The sequence below is a fragment of the Melitaea cinxia genome, chromosome 27 (assembly GCF_905220565.1).
Source record: "Melitaea cinxia chromosome 27, ilMelCinx1.1, whole genome shotgun sequence".
Taxonomy (NCBI): domain Eukaryota; kingdom Metazoa; phylum Arthropoda; class Insecta; order Lepidoptera; family Nymphalidae; genus Melitaea; species Melitaea cinxia.
Window position 1 is genome coordinate 8,463,864 of NC_059420.1, and position 18,717 is coordinate 8,482,580.

Sequence of the window (18,717 nt, forward strand, 5' to 3'; positions counted from 1 at the left end):
TAAATAGATTATAGTAATAAATGAATATTTTAACATTATTATTCATTATTTATTTATTTGTTAATAAATGTAGGTACTATATTATTTTACATTTAATTTATAACAATATTTTAAAATGACATTGCGTACTTCGTACCGCCATTTTTTTTTTCATAATTATCGATTTTTATAAATTTTCATTTATACAGGCCTTGTCCGATAGTAAAAACACACAAAAAAGAATTGTTCAATTTGATGCAGTCATTCGAAAGTTATGCGTGTTTTAGGTAATTCATTTAAAAAAAGTAAAGATGATCGATAATTACTTTTTATTAGATTATCTACTAGATATTAGCTGTGCCCCGCGTTTTCACACGTTTTAATTTATGGAAAAAATAGCCTATAGTTTCCTTCCTAAATGAGCTATCGAAAAAAACGAATTTTTCAGTTCAAAATAATCATTATTATTTTACACTTTTAATTGTACTTGACTTATAAATCAAAACAATCAAAAGTGTTCATAGAAGCCGTGAAATCTTAAAAATTATATTAAAATATTTTAGTTGCATAAAAATATTGTTGAGAGGAATCTCCACTCTCCACAACGCCTCCAGTCCGCAGCCTCCGCCCGCTCAGAACAGTTTATATACCGCGTGTCAGCGCTCCCGCTGCATTCCCTGTTCGACACCCGAGCAAGGTAAGTCATTTCCAGACTTACTCTATTAATTCTAAGTTGATATATACGTAGTTACAATTTTTTTTTAAAAATTGTTATAATATTTAAAAAAAAATATATTTTCTTGTAAAGAGGTTTAAAATGTTTCAAATAAACATTTTATTTGTTTAAAAATTGAAAAGTATTAAAATAAGCAAAAACATAGTAAAAATTAATTATTAATAAATTCGTTATTATTACGGGTCTAACGTATAAAAAAAGTAATTTAAATAATAACATTCAAAAAATAATCTAATATATAAAATTCTCGTGTCGCGGTGTTTGTAGTTAAACTCCTCCGAAACGGCTTGACCGATTCTCATGAAATTTTGTGTGCATATTGGGTAGGTCTGAGAATCGAACATTTATTTTTTATACCCCTAAGTTACAAGGGATGGGAGGCGGGAATTAAGGGTTTAACAATATATATGGCTAAACAACGTTTGCTGGGTCATCTTGTAATTTATAAATGATTTCTAGAATCACTAAAAGTATTAAAAACTGTCCAATAATAATTTGATTTAAAATCATAACTTAGTTTATACAAAAAGCCATTACAGGCGCCAGATTATACATTACAAAAACTGTGTTTTGTTATAAATTTTATCCTATCTTGGATGGCAATATAGCGCCACTAAATCCAGACATCTTTATCATTTATATAATTTCGAGAAGAATATGCTTTAGCGATCAATTAAATAAAAACAATCGAATTATTCCTATTAGTTTAATAAGCTAATTAAAATAGTGTCAAAAATAACTTAAATAGAGGAGCAAAACAGGAAAAAAAAGCCTTTTGATAAAGTCACTATACAACATAAGCTGCCCGGACAGACTTTGTTCTGTCAAAAGTAAATAGTAAAAACTTTTTTTGTGTTAAAACCTTCCGTGGGCCTTAAGGAACATACAAAATTATTGTATTTGCTCGCGAAAGAAAAAAAAACTAACTTCAATTACAGCAACAAGTAATACAACGTAGATCGACAAAAAAATAGTCAAGTAACGCGTTATCAAAGATTACTCAAAAAGTAGTTATCAGATCTTGAAAAAATTTAAATGTGACCACATGATAAATATCAGCTTTCGATTAAATGAAAAATTATCAAAATCGGTACACCCAGTAAAAAGTTATGCGGATTTTCGAGAGTGTCTCTCAATTTCTCTGGGATCCCATCATCAAATTCTGGTTTCCTTATCATGGTACAACAATTAAAACAGGATTACTGTAAAATCCCAAACTAGGGATATCTCCTTTCCAACGAAAAAAAGAATTATCAAAATCGGTACATCCAGTAAAAAGTTATGTGATATAATATAACGTAGGTCGACGAAAAAAGCGCCAAGTAAAAACGCATTATTAGATATAACTCGAAAAGTAGTTCTTAGATCTCAAATAAATTTAACTGGGATCAAATGACACACACCACCTTTCGGTTAAAAAAAATGTCGAAATCGGTCCACCCAGTCAAAAGTTCTGAAGTCACATACATAAAAAAATATAGTCGAATTGAGAACCTCCTCCTTTTTTGGAGTCGGCTAAAAATAAATTTGCTGAATCGGTCGAGCCATTCTTGAGCTATGCGCTTAGCAACATTCATTTTTATTTATATAGATTAAAATTTAAATAAATTAATAAAATTGTGAATAAATAAAAATAAAAAACGAGTGTGCTTTAGACCACATGACTGAAGTAAAGCTTCTTTAGCTCCATCTAACTTATATCTCGCTCTTAACTTCCGTTCGCCTCGCCCGACTTTTCGTAACACTATCATCACGCATTAACTAGCAATAAGTTTTACATTAAAGAAAAAATCAATTTTATAAAAAATATTTATCGCGAAACATCTATACAGAGTACAGATACATACACACTCGTACATTCGATTTGTTATATTTAATTACTATTTTTATGTTATACAACTGTTGTCTACACAGCATTTCACACGCATCGTGTGTTCTGTTTATTATGAATATACATCTGTACTCTGTACACATCATATCATTACTTATTATTATTGCCCATTCATCATTAATTATTTTAAAGAAAATAACAATATTTTAAGTTAGACAGTGCAAAGACGATCTTATCACTAACACTGATCTCTTACAGACAACCCCTGTCAATAGAGAAAATATTGATCACATCGACACCGAATATTGAAGAACATTATAACTAATGATATAATGTTTTCTAACTATACCATCAAAATACCGACCGTCAATCATATTGACGTTGTCTCAATTAATTTAAAAAAAAATCAATAACAAATTTTTAGTTATTGTCGCCGGTAGAACAAGCTGTTATCTATAAAATGATAAATAATTTAAGTGTGAGGCTTTTTTTTATAAAGGGAGGCAAACATCCTAAACATTAGCGTTAGTGCATTAGTTATTATATATATGATATCTGTAATGAAGTAAATAAATAGTAGAACAATTTACTTCATTACGGATGCGGTTTTATTTAAACATCCCATGGCCACTTTTTAAATGCAACAAAATTGTAAAACGCTCTCCTGCAAACTTAACAAAATGAGACACAATGTTCTTCATATTAGGTACATGACACAACCAGGTAAACGGAAGCTTAGAATCTTATTGTTAGTTATTTAAAACAATAATATATACTAGCTATACCCGTGCGAATAATTCGCGCTAAATAAGTGTAATAATCACTTTACAAAATTACAAAAAAAGATTTATACGTGAGTTAATTTGAAATTGAACAAAAAAAATTACCGACCGTCAATCATGTTGACATTGTTTCAAAATTAAAGCCGTCATATATATAATTTTAATAATTAACTAATTTACAAAAATAAAAGCAATAATACATTTTTAGTTGTGGTTGCCGGTAGAGCAAGTTTTCTTCTAAAAAGAGAGGCAAACATCTTCACTTTAGGGTATTAATATATACTAGTGGTCGTCAAAGGGTAAAAATTCGACTGTAATTAAAAAAGCATTCTGCACTCCTTCTCTATATAAAGTATAAGTGTGCGGAATTTCATACTCCTCCGTTCACGCAATTTTAGTAAAAAGGCGTACAAAGTTTTTGCTTCACGTATTAATATATAGATTATAAAATACGAAAGTTATTTATCAAACGACTTCAGAAAAGAAGGCGTTTTGTCAAGTCGCCTGTATTTTCTTAAATTTTTTTTTAATGTAAATTAGTTGTTCATATTAAACTAATAAGAAATTGGTAAAACAGCCCCAAAGATAACTTGACTTTTTGTACGGGCGTTGTATTTTATTTTAAGTCTTCGTTTAAAGGGACCTTGTCAACTTGACGGCATTATCGTTTAAAGCAATTGGAGCGAGTGATGTATTTGAAAATAGCTTTATTTATAAAAAAATATTCTATAAAATAAATAAGACCTAGAATAGAATATTAAAGTTTGTACGCAATGTTAATGTACAAGACTGTTTTCAAGCAGTATTGTGTTCCTGTTGGTGAGTAAGGTGACCAGAGCTCCTGGGGGGATTGGGGATTGGGTCGGCAACGCGCTTGCGATGCTTCTGGTGTTGCAGGCGGTTTTTCTGGTTTGCTATAAGCTACGGTAATCGCTTAACGTCAGGTGAGCCGTACGCTTGTTTGCCGACCTATTGACATAAAAAAAAACAAGAGATCATTTTTTATTAACCGACTACCAATAATTAGGAGCTGCTCAATTCGATTTTTTTTACGATTTAGAATTCAGCCTGTAACACCGCTGGGCATAGACCTCTTTCTTCATATAAGAGAAGGATTGGAGCTTAATCTACCACGCTGCACGCACTACGGGTTGACGGATATGTTTCCTACTATGAATAACCATTGTATCAAGTATTTATAATAACAACCGGGACTTAATAAAACCGGAAATAAATATTTGTATACGAATCACAAATATCCACTCCGACCGGGAATCGAACCCGCGATCGAAGGTGTTAAGGCGCCGCGACTCGACACACGCACCATTACATCAGAGCGGTCATGTGTCTGTTTATGTTACTTGAAATAAATAAATTAATTATAAAATATAGCTTGGAAATGGTATGTAGTATACAAGGTTTAATTTTTCTTACTTGTGTTCTACATACATTTTCCTCTTCAGCTAAATTCGTTTAAATCTTTAGGCAATCATTTTTGATGTCACATCCAAAGGCTTAACTTAAACCCTCGGTATATTGGCTTTATGGGTACCATGATCGTTAGAAAATTACTTTATACTGATTTCAATAAATACTTTTTGATTGTTTTACTCTTTTTATTTATTTATTGATAAATAATGTTTACGTATATTAATACAAGCTGACCCCGCAAACGTTTTGCCATATATTTTATTAACCTTTCTCAATCCCCCCCCCCCCCCCCTTATAACTTAGGGGAATGAAAAATAGATGTTTGCCGATTTTCAGAACTACCTGATATGTACACAAAATTTTATAATATTTTATTAACCCTCTTAGCCCCCCCTCTTATAATTTAGGGGGTATGAAAAATAGATGTTCGATTCTCAGATCTACCCGATATGCACACAAAATTTTATGAGAATCGGTCAAGCCGTTTCGGAGGAGTTTAACTACAAACACCGCGACACGAGAATTTTATATATTAGAAGATACATTTCTTGAAGTAATAAGTCAGGGGTCTGTTTGTAACCGATAAAGGTATATGACGAAAGTTTGTGATATTATCATTACAAATAAATAAAATGGGAGTGTCTGTTTGTAATATTAAAATAACGGCTTTTTACTAAATGCATATGGACGTATACACGGTGTATATACCAAAATAACATTTTTTTAAATTTTTGTCTGTCTGTCTGTTAGTTGATGTCACAGCAGCCTGTCGCAGTCCATTACTGGACATAGGCCTCCAAAAGTTCACGCCAAAAATGGCGTGAACTCATGTGTTTTGTCCATAGTCACCACGCTGGGCACGAGTTGGTGACCGCAGGGCTGGCTTTGTCGCACCGAAGACGCTGCTGCCCATCTTCGGCCTGTGTCTTTCAAAGCCAGCAGTTGGATGGTTATCCCGCCAGCGGTCGGCTTTTTAAGTTACGAGGTGGTAGTGGAACTGTGTTATCCCTTAGTCGCCTCTTACGACACCCACGGGAAGAGAGGAGGTAGCTATATTCTTTAATGTCGTAACCACACAGCACCTGGTGTTGCAGGCGTCTATAAACTACGGTATCGCTTACCATCAGGTCGTACGCTTGTTGCCGACCTAGTTATATATTTAAAAATAAATAAAAATTAAAATATCACGATATGAATAATAACCTAATGACCAGAGTAGTAATTATAACGATTTAAAATTAAATTCTAATCATAAATTTATAATATCAACAGCGTATGAATACAAATCAGTCTATTTGCTAATGTAATCTTGATTGTTATTTGCGTTTAATTAATATAATATTGCTAGAAAATTCGAAACGCCTTAATTATCAATAATTAGAACAGAGAGGAGAATCTCAACTGTATTTTTATTTATGGTACCTCACTTTACTTGACTATTTTTTCGTCGAACTATGTTATATTATACCGCATAACTTTTCATTGGGTGTACCGATTTTGGAGATTCTTGTTTTAATGAAAAGCTGATACTTTCACGTGATCCCATTTATCGAGATTTGTTGAAAACATATTGAATAATCTTTGATAACGCGTATTTACTTGACTATATTTTTGTTTGTGAGCAAACACAATTATTTAGATTGATAATAAATACAGATATCAATGTAAAAGAAATTGTTTACTTCTAATTTTGATTTTTTCTGATTATTATATTATATATTATTGGACATACATAGGTATCTCTACTAATATTATAAAGAGGAATGATTTGATTGTTTGTTTAAATTGAATAGGCTCCGAAACTACTGAACCGATTTGAAAAATTCTTTCACTGTTGGGAAGCTACACTATCCGCGGGTGACATAGACTATATTAATTTTCAAAAAATTTGTTTTTTTTTTTTAAATTTTTGATAAATACCTGTGCGAAGCCGGGGCTTGATGCTAGTTAAGATAGGATTTAGTAATTTTTGATTGTTTATTTCATGTTAGATATTACTAATTTTGTATTAAAACACATTTTAGTTTTTTTTTTTAAATTAATAGTTGCGGAAATTCGCGCCGAATCTTCTCTGCGGAATTTACATTCCGAATCTATGGTAGCTTTACTTTTAATAATAATCAAATATTTAATATGTAAGATGACGATTGGAAGCCTCTGAAGTCTATTTGGATTATTTTTTAAATAATTTTAAGACCGTAATGTTTGTTAGATGGCCACTGACTTAACGACACAAGGGTTAGGTGAGTGGGGTCCAAAACATTGAAGTTGTAACTCGTGACGTATTTCATGGCCTTCTAGATGTTGTCAAGATGTTTGGTTTCATGCATTAATACAAAGAAGGATGTATGTAAGAAGGATGTATGTATGTATGCTAGTTTGTATCTGTTTATGTATGTTTATATTGTTACGGTATATATATGAATTTATTTGCTCATGTATACCTATACTAAGCCACTAACGTTACTTTATATTTTCTCCATTTTTTCTTCTTTATCTGAATCTTACTAATACTCGATTTTGCACACCTACAAATCTCTGCTGTGGTTCGTCCTAAGGTTGGCTGGTAGAGAATACTTTTAGCATTAAGCCCGCCTTTTGTACAATTCTTTATGTATTGTGCAATAAAGTATTAATAAATAATAAATAAATAAGGATATTTAATTTCGAGCAGGTTAAGTTGTCGGCCCCGGTTGTTATCTTACGCCGAGTTGCACGAAAAGAAATTAAAATTTAAGTAGTGATTAAACTGATTTAATCGCAAGAACTGTATGAAATTAGTTTAATCTCTACTTAAATTTTAATTTTGTTTCGTGCAACTCGGTGTTAGACACCCAATAACAGCCGTTAGTAATATTAGGAAATGTATCAAACAAACCAAAGTTGAGCAGCCGGATAGATTAAGCTGATCCGTCTCAAACATGGAGATAGAGGCCTATGCCCAGCAGTGAATTACAGACTGACTTAACACAAAGAAAAAATAATAATACCCACTATTAAAACAGTATAAATGTCACCGCGGGGGCGACTAAGTCATGATAACTCTGAATTACATCTCATCCCTTAATTTACGACAAAATATGCCGTTCGCAAAAGGCCTGCGAAATTTCCTTTTGACGTCAAATCTGCCAAGTGTGTGGCATGCCTTTCAACCTGTATCATATTGTTTTTAAGAAATTAAAACGTTATTTACACAACGTTGTTTTTATAATCCGACTTTGTTTGCAAGAATTATAAGCCAATGCTATGTACACTAGTCTTTGATGTATATATAAGCGAATGTTACATTTATTTAAAAGAATTAAAAAAAAATACACGTTTGCATCTAAATGTTTGTTTTAATTTTTTAAAGACTTAAATACGAGTTGAATTTGTCGTGAGCGCATTTTTTATCGATCTCAAAAGACGAAGGCGGTTTTCAATACGACTGTATTTTTAACTAGTTGTGCTTGCGACTTCGTCCACGTGGAATTTAACAAAATAGTTATTGTTTAGTTACCGGAGTTAAAAAATAAAAAAAATTCTAAAATAAAAGTAGCCTAAGTTACTCTTTATCAGCTATCTGCCAGTGAAAGTCCCGTCAAAATCGGTTTAGCCATTTCAGAGATTAGCCGGAACAAACAGACAGACAGACAAAAATTGTAAAAAATGTTATTTTGGTATATGTATCGTGTATATTCATATGCATTTAATAAAAAGCGGCTATTTTAATATTACAAACAGACACTCCAATTTTATTTGTTTGTATAGATTAGGGATGTGACTTATGCGTAAAACAAACATTATAACACATTTATCAATAACGTTTCCACTAATAATATTAAACAGAAAAATCCTTTGAAAAGTTAAAAATTGAATTTAATTATCAGAATGCAAATTCTATTAATTATCAGAGAACAATAAAATAAAGACGCCTTTAATACTCGTGCGACGTCAGTCTTGCAGCTGACTCACAAATCAAAGCTACACATAACGAATTTAACGCACAACAGAAAGATTTTTAAATCACTCATCACATCATCTCTTTTTACTCCACGTTTTTAACCGACTTCAAAAAAGGAGGAGGTTACTCAATTCGACCGTATATTTATTTATTATATTTTTTTAACGTATGTTAACGGGGATAACTTAGTCGTTTATGAATCGATTATGATAATTCTTTTTTCGTTGGCAAGGAGATATTCCAGGGATACCAGTGTCATGATAAGGAAACCAGGATCTGATGATGGGATACTAGAGAAATCGAGGGGAACCCTCGAAAATCGTAGTGACGACTGGTGCGTTTGTTAATTTTTATTCGTCAACTTATGTTGTATCAAGCGATTGTGTCGATGTGATAGATGTCGGTTTTTTTTCGTTTGCGAAATACAATTATTATCGATTCAGTTTTTCTTTTACGATCCATATTTTTCATTCACAAAACTAGTAACATACTCAGTTTAATTGAATTGTGTGTATCAATGATGTTTATTATTACCATCCAATTTAGTACTTGAGTGTAATTTTGGGCGGGGCGTTTTTATTATGTAATTTTGACACATGACGAAAATGACAATAAAACAATGTGATATGTATAATAAAATGATAAAAGAATGTTTATTTACTCCTCGACATACAAAACATTTTCACATATCCACATATGAAATGAAATGAAATGAAAATTAATTTATTGTCACAAAAATAAATAAAATATAATAGAAAAAGGAAATAACTTACAGAAATTAACAAAATGGTTATAAAAGGAGGTGTCTCAGCATAAGTTGACGTACGATCATGACTCCATGCGGAGCTGTTTATCGTATATCCTCATCTCTAAGCTTATGGCAGGATTGAACGTTCATCTTCCGAATATAGTACGTGCCCGCGACACGTGTTTTTTTTATACAACTAGGTCGGCAAACGGTAACGGTAAGTTAAGCTTTTCACAAAGTTAACGCTGACCTAAGCAATATCTCTACTTGGTTCAAAAGTAATTCTCGTGTTCCAAACCATGATAAATCCCAATAGTTAGTCTTTTTAGGTTAGGTAAGCAAGAAGTACTTATCAATGGTGTCGAAGGCTTGCAGTCAAAATTGGTCATTGGCAACTAATGTTCAGAAAGCAAGGTCATTGCCAGTTTACCCAAATGGAGCACTGACTTAAAATCTAATTCTATTTTTCTTAACCACCGATCCGTATCATTCAGTTTAAACATTGACAAAGCTAAACAGTAACTTGTTAGAACAATTATATTGAGGTCCCTTTCGTTTGACTTTTATAATTAAATTGTTGTTCAGGTTATTTGACTTTATATAGTCTTGGGTATCTTATTTTATTGGATAAAGATTTTGTATACGTTACTTATTTGTTTTGTGTTAAAAGTTTTGTGTTTGTCTAAATTGTTTTTTTTTTTTACCGACTTTCAAACGACGATTGAAGAAAAGGATTCTTAATTCGACTTCATTTTTTATATGTGTTACTTAGTACAATTTTTTGGGTGTCCTTTATTGATAAAACAGGTATCATTACTGTTACAATATCGAAAAAGTTTCTATAATTTAGAAATAGACTACTCTGTAAGAAGTATCATTTATATTTTAATAATCGACTCCATAAAGAGGACGAGGTGTTCACTAACAATAATTCAATTTGACTGTATTTTATTTTAGTTTTTCATGTTGCTACCGCATACCTTTTAATGTTTTTGATGATTCTAGATTATATTTATATCCGAATACTGGTGCTTGAAGTATGGTTCCTTGTTGTGGTTTGGTAAAGTTAATCGAGATCTGTCTAGTAATTTTGAGATATTACTAATAATGGCTATTTAATTAACTATTTTTTCCTGGCGATGAAAATGAAAATGTTTTTTGTTTGCGCGAAAATTTATTCAAATATATCTTATTTTTTAATAATGTATAGTTAATTTGTATAGCTCCTGGAGATGCACAGTGTTGACAAGGGGGGTAGATTTGGTAAAGTGCTAGCAATGCTCGACGTCTGGACGTGCCACATGCTTAGGAATGCTAAAATGGGGATAAAAGTTTGTGCAAATATGGTATTAGGTTTCTGTTAATCTCATTCCTATATCCTATTAGTATTACCGCGAGTAAAATAGAATGGTCTAGCTAGTTTTTATATAATTAAACAACAGTGTCGTAAAAATTGTAAAATGTGATTCATCGACACGATGTCCCGCAGCGCTCAGTTGGTGTCCCGACGCAATTTTATGACGGTAAAGGCGAAAATGCTATAGTTATGAATAAATAAAAAAAATTAACTTACCATTTATTATATAGTATTTTAATACACTATTAAAATTTTAATAAAATGAGTAAAATAGTTTTAATATACACATAGTTATTTAGGTAGGCCACATAATTCCTGTGTTTTAAATAACAGCCGGTAGATATAGATACATATATTTTATTTTTGTAATAAAAATGTATATGATTGGTATTATTACGTAACCTACGTAATATACGTAAACTGCTGGCTTTGAAACACACAGACCCAAAACGAACTTCTAAAGCCGACTGATAGCGCGATAACCATACAACTGTTTGCTTTGAAATACACAGGCTGAAAACGAGCAGCAGCGTCTTCGGTGCGACAAAGCCAGCCCTACCGTCACCAACCCGCCTGTCCAGTGTGGTGACTATGGGCAACACACATGAGTTCACACCATTTTTGGTGTGAACTTTCGGAGACCTATGTCCAGTAGTGGACTGCGAAAGGCTGCTGTGATGATGATGATGATGATGATAATTCGTATTGAGTTCGTATTTAAATAAAATTACCAAAAAACACGATACCTACCACATAAAAACAACGAGCTGAGCTTGCTCATCCAGGTGCTTATTAATTGATAACAATAGTAATATTTATTGCCATGAAATTATACCATTGTATATGGTACTGTAATAAAAAATGTGAATAATTATATATTACACCCTGACTCTGGGTGGAAATCGAGACTAAAGGAGTTATTCGGAAGTTATACAAAAAAAAAAAAACACGTAGGTACATTTCAGCGATTTATTTTAATTTATAAAAATCTTTTTTTTGTGTTTACAGGTCCGCCATTTTATTTCTAAGCTGTCAGCTGTCACCGCCATGTCACCCATTTGCCGCGTTTCGTTATTGCTCCTCGTGGCGATGTTGAGTTTGCATTGTTGTCATACAGCAACGGTATGTACATCGATGAAACAAATAATAAATTTTCTATAAATATAAGGTTTATTTATTATTTCGTTATAAAAAGTTTATGTATGTGGATACGCCAAAATAGTATGCTCATGTTATTAATATTAAAAATAAAATGCCTGATTCATAATAGTCTCCTCTAAGATTTGAATTTTGCATCGAAGCATCAAAGCATATACGATATGAAAGCACTAACGCACAGAACTCAAAGAGTATATGTATATAGAAATTTTTGCCATATGTGAAGATCAACCTCACGACCGCTAGTGCATTAGCCAGTTTTATGGTAGTGGAGAACAGAAAGCTAAATGTGAATTTACTCGAGCATCGTTGGGACCTATTGGATTGTAGATTAGACATTAAAAATAAATAGTTGTGTTTGCTCGCAAACGAAAAAAAACCGACTTCAATTACGTAGACAAGTAATACAACGTAAGTTGACGAAAAAAATTAACAAACGCACTAGTTGTTACTAGGATTTTCGAGGGTTTCCCTCCATTTCTCTGCGATTCCGTGATCAGATCCTGGTTTCCTTATGATGGTAACACACTGGAGATATCTTCTTTCCAACAAAAAAGGAAATACCAAAATCATTTTATAACCGGCGAAGTTATCCCCGAACATACATTAAAAAAAATGTATATATACGGTCGAATTGAGTAATCTCCTCCTTTTTTTAAGTCGGTTAAAAAGGCTATATGGTGTATTCAACGGTGGGGAGTGTAGTCACTCACGATGAAATAGGCGCTTATGTTAGTACATGCGCCCTACGTGTTTCTGATAACGGAAAAATATGAATCTGCCTATATGCGTGGTCGATGTGACTGTAGGAAGGTATAAAAAATTTTAAACCGTCTGATAAAGGAATTGTCTTCATATAATTGTCAGATTTTGAGCCATTGCGACGAGATAATCACGACGAAACGTATGAATAGCATATTAATCTGACGCCCTCGAGTTTATATCTATGAATTGGTTATTTTTCAAATTGATCGGCTGCCTTAGATGTTCAACAACATATAAAGGATTTAAGTATGGTCTGAATATTTCACAAGTTGCAAGGTGACATTATGTTATTCTGCCGCCCTCGAATCATTCCCAAAATCCGGTCGGGCTCCCGTACCATTAGAGTTTATCGCGTCAGTACGTCTTTGACTTACTTCTTCTATTAACCAGTAATTAGCACTACTATAAATAATAATAAATAATAATCGTCTATAACATACACACACGGTCGTATTTCCTACGGTAAGCGACTTAATGCACGTGTTAACAGCCGGCTGATATAACCACATATTTTTTTCCATATAGTTAAATTATTCTTGTATATAAATAAATACATATATCATACCCAGACTCGGGATGGGAATCAAACCTACAACCCCGAAGCAGAAAATAGAGCTATTACAAATTGCGTCAACGGGCAAATTACTGTTACATTTTACCGTATCTTTAGAATGGACACGGAAAGTGATAAAAGTTGATTATAATTTGGTTTTAAAACATTTCATAAATATTTCTAACTATTTGTGATAATTATTTTCAGATCCCCAGAACTTTCGACTCGCGTCTCAACGAGGACGTCATTCTTACCCCGAAAAAGAGACCTTTTTGTAACGCTTTTACTGGTAAGAAAAAATATAAATTAGTTTTTGTAATCAATTAGGAATAATATGATATGTTAGAATACACATAATATTCCTTATTGTACACAAAGATATTACATATTTTGTCTTGACTGTACGTGTCTGACGTATTTTTAAAAATAGAAAAAAACTTTATTCGTGCAATACGCTGCTTACAGACCTAAAATTAAAAAAGACACAAATTATTAAAAAAAAAAAACAGAAAGACAGAAATTATTTAAAAAAAAAGTATACACACAAAATATCAACATATAATATAATTTTAGGTTGTGGGCGCAAACGCTCCCAGAACATCCCTGGAATGCCAGTGCAGGAACTCTTCAGACAACGCCAGGTAACTTATTATCTTATACATATATAAAATTCTCTAGTCACAATGTTAATTAAAATACTCCTCCGAAACGGCTGGACAGATTTTTATGAAATTTTATGTGCATATCGGGTAGGTATGAGAACCGGCCAACATCTATTTTTCATATCCCTAACTTTTAAGGGGGTTAAGGGGTTTAATAAAATATATGGCAAAACAGCGTTTGTGGGGTCAGTTAGTATATATATCGCTTTAGCCTGTAATATGCCACTACTGGGCATAGGCCTCTTTCCCCATGTAGGAGAAGGATCAGATCTTAATCCACCACGCTGCTCAAATGCGGGTTGGCGGATATATTCCCTACTATGAGTAACGATCGCTATCAGGTGTACATGATAACAACCGGGACCGACGGCTTAAAGTGCTCTCCGAGGCACGGTGGGGAGACCCACAAGGACTGCACAAACACCCAGACCACGGCAAACACCTGTGTGGCCAATACAAATGTTTGTCATGTGCGGGGATCGAACCCGCAACCGCCAGCGCAACAGGTTACAATCCATGGCTGTGACCGTTGTCCCAACGCGGCGGCATATATATATATATATATATATATATATATATATATATATATATATATATATATATATATATATATATATGCCGCCGCAATATATATATATATATATATATATATATATGTGCGTATATTTAAAACCATGAATATATTACTTTTCAGCACGTTGCAGTGGTCGATTCTCTAGCTGTTGTGCTATGAGCTACGGGTTTTATTTCCGAACATTATAAATGTAGGATTAGTTATTATATAATTTCTTAAAGAATTATTAAAAATCAAGATATTTTCGTTGGCTCATATTTAAACTTGTAATTTATAGTTGAAAGTTTAAGTTTTCTGCTCATATCACTTTCTCATCACTCACATAAGCTATAAAAACATATGAGTATAACATTTTTGATATGGACATCGTACATAAATCATCATAAATGTAACATAGAATTCAGAATTCTCTTATTAAATTTAAGCTTTTATACTACATACTACTAGAAATAGTCTCTTTTATGATAGAACTAGCTACCAGGACAGACTTTGTCCTGTCAAAAGTTAATAGTAAGAATTAAATTTATTTATTATTTATTTTTTAATTGTTTTTGATTATTAAAACCTTCCGTGGGCCTTAAGGAACATACAGAAAATTAAATTAGCCGAATTGGTCGAGCCATTCTCGAGTTACGCGCTTAGCAACATTCATTTTTATTTATATAGATCGTTACTACTTGCATCATTATGACAGACTATTTCTCTTACTGTAATTATTATTTACTTTAAAATTATGTCTGACGTATGTATGACGTCACACAAATTTGACGATTTTTTAACCCCTCCCTCATCCTTGCTACTTCCGTCCTTGTCACATATATGAGACCTCCCCTACCTAATGTGATGTCGTATATTTCGCAATTGTACACCTATAAATTCCTATTTAATAAATTAGATATCACTTTTGACATTATTTTTATTTCCATTTAGCTAACGATTAGAAATATTACATTTTTAAATGCGATATCATACAATTTTAGCCCTCTCCATACACCTCTTGTCACATAATATCTCTTAACGTGTGACGTCATTTATGGATGGCTTTAAGTAAAATAAATATAGAAAAATGTTTTACTTTAATGAAAATAATTTGATTTACAGTTCGAAAATGATGACGCCGTTATGCCAATCCTCGATTCCGAGTCAAGCTCTATCGACGACCTCTCTCGACAGATAATAAACGCAGCAAGGCTAGTCGAAGCCATCCAGGACGCCAGTGCTGAAATCGCGAGACGGAAGCAGAACGATATTTTTAACCAATAAACATTTTAAATTGAATTAAACTCACGAAAGATAAGCCATAGCTAATAAATAAAATTTAGAACACTTTATGCCCACTTGTCCATTAGTTGACAAATTAATTTTTAACATTCTGTGTCCCATAATTTTCATCTATACTAATATTATAAAGAGGTAAAGTTTCTAACTTTGTTTGTATGTAGGGGGTAATCTTCGCAAATACTGATTCGATTATGAAAATTCTTTCACTAACAGAAAGCTACATTATTCAGGAGTGACATAGGCTATATTTTATTGTTATTGAAAAAAAAAATCGGTGAAAAATAATAATATATGTAAATCAAGTCGGAGAAATGCGAGCGAGCTGAAAACTTTATTATATATTTGCATTACAAAAATAATTAACGCCCAACGAAGTGGGCACGGGTCGGTTAGTGAGATAATAAAATAACTTTTTAAAACTTTGCGTTTCTCACTTGTCGTAACTTAATAAATTAACATTTTAACACTCTATGGCCCCACAATCATTTTGTTTGGTCGTTATATTAATGTGAAACAAAAATTACACTTACAAATAAGGTTGAAAATGATTAAAACGTATAGACGAACAATTTTAAGATGTACAAAAAATGTATTAAGCCTATAAAAATTGAAAAAGCCTAGCGCCCATTTTGAAAAATATCCATTCATTAAAATATCCATAATACCACATGGTAAAAAAAACTCAAACTTACTCATAACTACCCTACAAATTCGTACAATTTTTTTATCCTACAAATGTTTCTAAAATCAAGCTTTATCGGCTTCAACTTTCGTGTGTGAATCACTAATAAAATGGTAAAGAGTGCGTACAATGAAGAAAACAGCTATCAAAAATTTGATGCCCTAAATTTTGTACATTAGATTACTATTATATGGTTCCGTAGCGTTATTATAATAGATACCATATATCAAATATGGCTATAAAATATGGAAAATAATACGCTATATATAAAAATATATATATAAACTAGGGGGTGACATTATTATAAATATAAATTTCTTATCAATAAGATTAATATTATTTAATAAGCATTCGCTAATAAATAAATTTACCATAAATAATTTAAGTTTTTAATTATTCTTTATACTCTCGTGGCGACAGCGCTGTGTTTGTTAAGTCCTTGTTAATTATGAATATTGATGTTTCAAATGAGGATACAAATAAAGTTCTCATTTATATACTACAACTATGATTTTTTAATTTTTTATACAATCCTTGCAATTCGGAAGCTATGTGTGTACATCCATTTCAGCGATTTATATTTGTTTATACAATACGATTCAATACAATACAATAGAATACATTTATTGTACACTAACAGAGGGAATTTTTACATAGAAAGGAAAACATAAATATGTATATAAGGCGGTCTTATCGCTAAAAGCAGCAGCCATTATACACAACATTAGGCAAAAACATTGTGCAGTGTATTATCAACTTTATATATCTTGTCATATAGTTCATAGTCGCTTGGAGATGATTCCCATATTTCGTACTCTTCCGCAAGTTGCTTGTTCTCTGGTATCAAATGAAGAAGATCTTTAGGTGGAATCTGAAATTTAGATACAGAAAGTAATATAAATATAGGTACTCATAATAATTTATATAGTAAAAAATGCAATCGCTTCAGCCTGTAATATCCCACTGCATCCATATGCCTCTTTTCCCATGTAGGTGAAGGATCAGTGCTAAATCCACCACGCTACTCCAATACGGGTTGGCTGATATATTCCCTACTACGAGTAACGATCGCTATCAGATGTATGTGATAACAACCGGGATCCACGGCTTAACGTGAACTCCGAGGCACGGTGGGGAGAACCACAAGGATTGCACTTATATATATATATATATATGTATATATATATGTATATATATATATATATATTTTTTTTATTAATTTAAAGACGTATCGCGAAGTTGTTACGCAGAAGAAAATAATAAAATAATTGTGTTTCCTCAAAAAAAAACTGACTTTATCATCATCATCATCATCATCAATCATAATAGGGAAAACTCAAAAAGTTTGTGACAAGCACCAGCTTTGCGATTGTAATAAGAATCATCAAATCATCAAGTTAAATACATCCTGCAAAAAGTTCCCAGGTAATACGCATAAAAAATAATCAAATTAAGAATGTGCTCCTTTTTTAAAAGTTGGCTAAAGTTGGTTTAAGTCTCGCTCCATCCTCATCTTAATTTACCAACATCGTAATATCACCTGCGTCATATCCGGGCCCCTCTTCCTCCTCAGGTAATTGAAGCAGCAGGTACGGAAGTACCTGGTGCCACAAGCAGGCGCGCACTCGGGACCGCAAGAATTACATGACTTGCCCCCTGCTGATAGAGTGCCTGAAAATTAGACATAATAATTCAAATGGTAGAAGAATGTCATTGGGCATGCACGGAAAACACGAAATAGCTTTACTTGATAGAAATTATTTAAATATTGTAAGTTTTATTGCTTGTTAATCTCGGAATTGCCTCCGAAATGTCATATTTTTGTGAAAAACTTACCAATGCACATTAAAACTAATATAGTAGTGATCTTCAACATAATTATTTCAGAGCTATAACAAAACGCTTTACAAGATGGCGCGGGCGGTTCAAAAACTGTCGACTGAATGACAGATATTGTAACGAACGCGTTTTTATATGAAACGTATGTTTGCTTAGACTAGGAATACAGGCTAAAATGTTTGTTCAGTAGCGTCTGTTTTTCTTAAGTGGTACTTGAGAAAAGTTGTGTTAAAAGAGCTTTGCATGAGATTTTTCGAAAGGTTCCAATTTGCTTGTAAAGGACGTAACAGTTCGTAGTAATATTATTAATTTCTTCCCTATTGATATTTATTAATAATTATATACATTTTTCATATCATATCAAAAATAACGACCAAAATTTCGAATTTTTTTTTT

General features: G+C 32.3%; 2 protein-coding genes across 2 annotated transcripts; one reads left to right on the forward strand and one right to left on the reverse strand.

Moving 5' to 3' along the window:
* Window positions 1-645: 645 nt before the first annotated feature.
* Window positions 646-15,848, forward strand: LOC123666872 (cardioactive peptide-like). The gene is made up of 5 exons (XM_045600896.1): window positions 646-676; window positions 11,816-11,929; window positions 13,491-13,572; window positions 13,857-13,924; window positions 15,621-15,848. Exons 2-5 carry the CDS (start codon window positions 11,855-11,857, stop codon window positions 15,780-15,782), a joined length of 387 nt encoding a protein of 128 aa, XP_045456852.1. The 5' UTR covers window positions 646-676; window positions 11,816-11,854; the 3' UTR covers window positions 15,783-15,848.
* Window positions 15,849-16,973: 1,125 nt separating this feature from the next.
* On the reverse strand, window positions 16,974-18,358 carry LOC123666951. The gene is made up of 3 exons (XM_045600964.1): window positions 18,319-18,358; window positions 18,023-18,153; window positions 16,974-17,353 (listed from the first exon to the last, which is right to left on the reverse strand). The coding sequence occupies exons 1-3, from the start codon at window positions 18,356-18,358 to the stop codon at window positions 17,207-17,209; spliced, it is 318 nt and encodes a 105-aa protein (XP_045456920.1). The 3' UTR covers window positions 16,974-17,206.
* Window positions 18,359-18,717: the final 359 nt, after the last annotated feature.

Bases quoted from the DNA above. Each gene is read 5' to 3' on its own strand.
- LOC123666951 (XM_045600964.1), bottom strand. From the start codon at position 18,358: ATGTTGAAGATCACTACTATATTAGTTTTAATGTGCATTG. The intron at 18,154-18,318 runs GTAAGTTTTTCA...TCTAATTTTCAG, and splicing joins ATTAGTTTTAATGTGCATTG to GCACTCTATCAGCAGGGGGC. The intron at 17,354-18,022 runs GTGATATTACGA...TCTAAATTTCAG, and splicing joins GGGGCCCGGATATGACGCAG to ATTCCACCTAAAGATCTTCT.
- LOC123666872 (XM_045600896.1), top strand. From the start codon at position 11,855: ATGTCACCCATTTGCCGCGTTTCGTTATTGCTCCTCGTGGCGATGTTG. The intron at 13,573-13,856 runs GTAAGAAAAAAT...ATATAATTTTAG, and splicing joins TTTTTGTAACGCTTTTACTG to GTTGTGGGCGCAAACGCTCC. The intron at 13,925-15,620 runs GTAACTTATTAT...TTTGATTTACAG, and splicing joins AACTCTTCAGACAACGCCAG to TTCGAAAATGATGACGCCGT.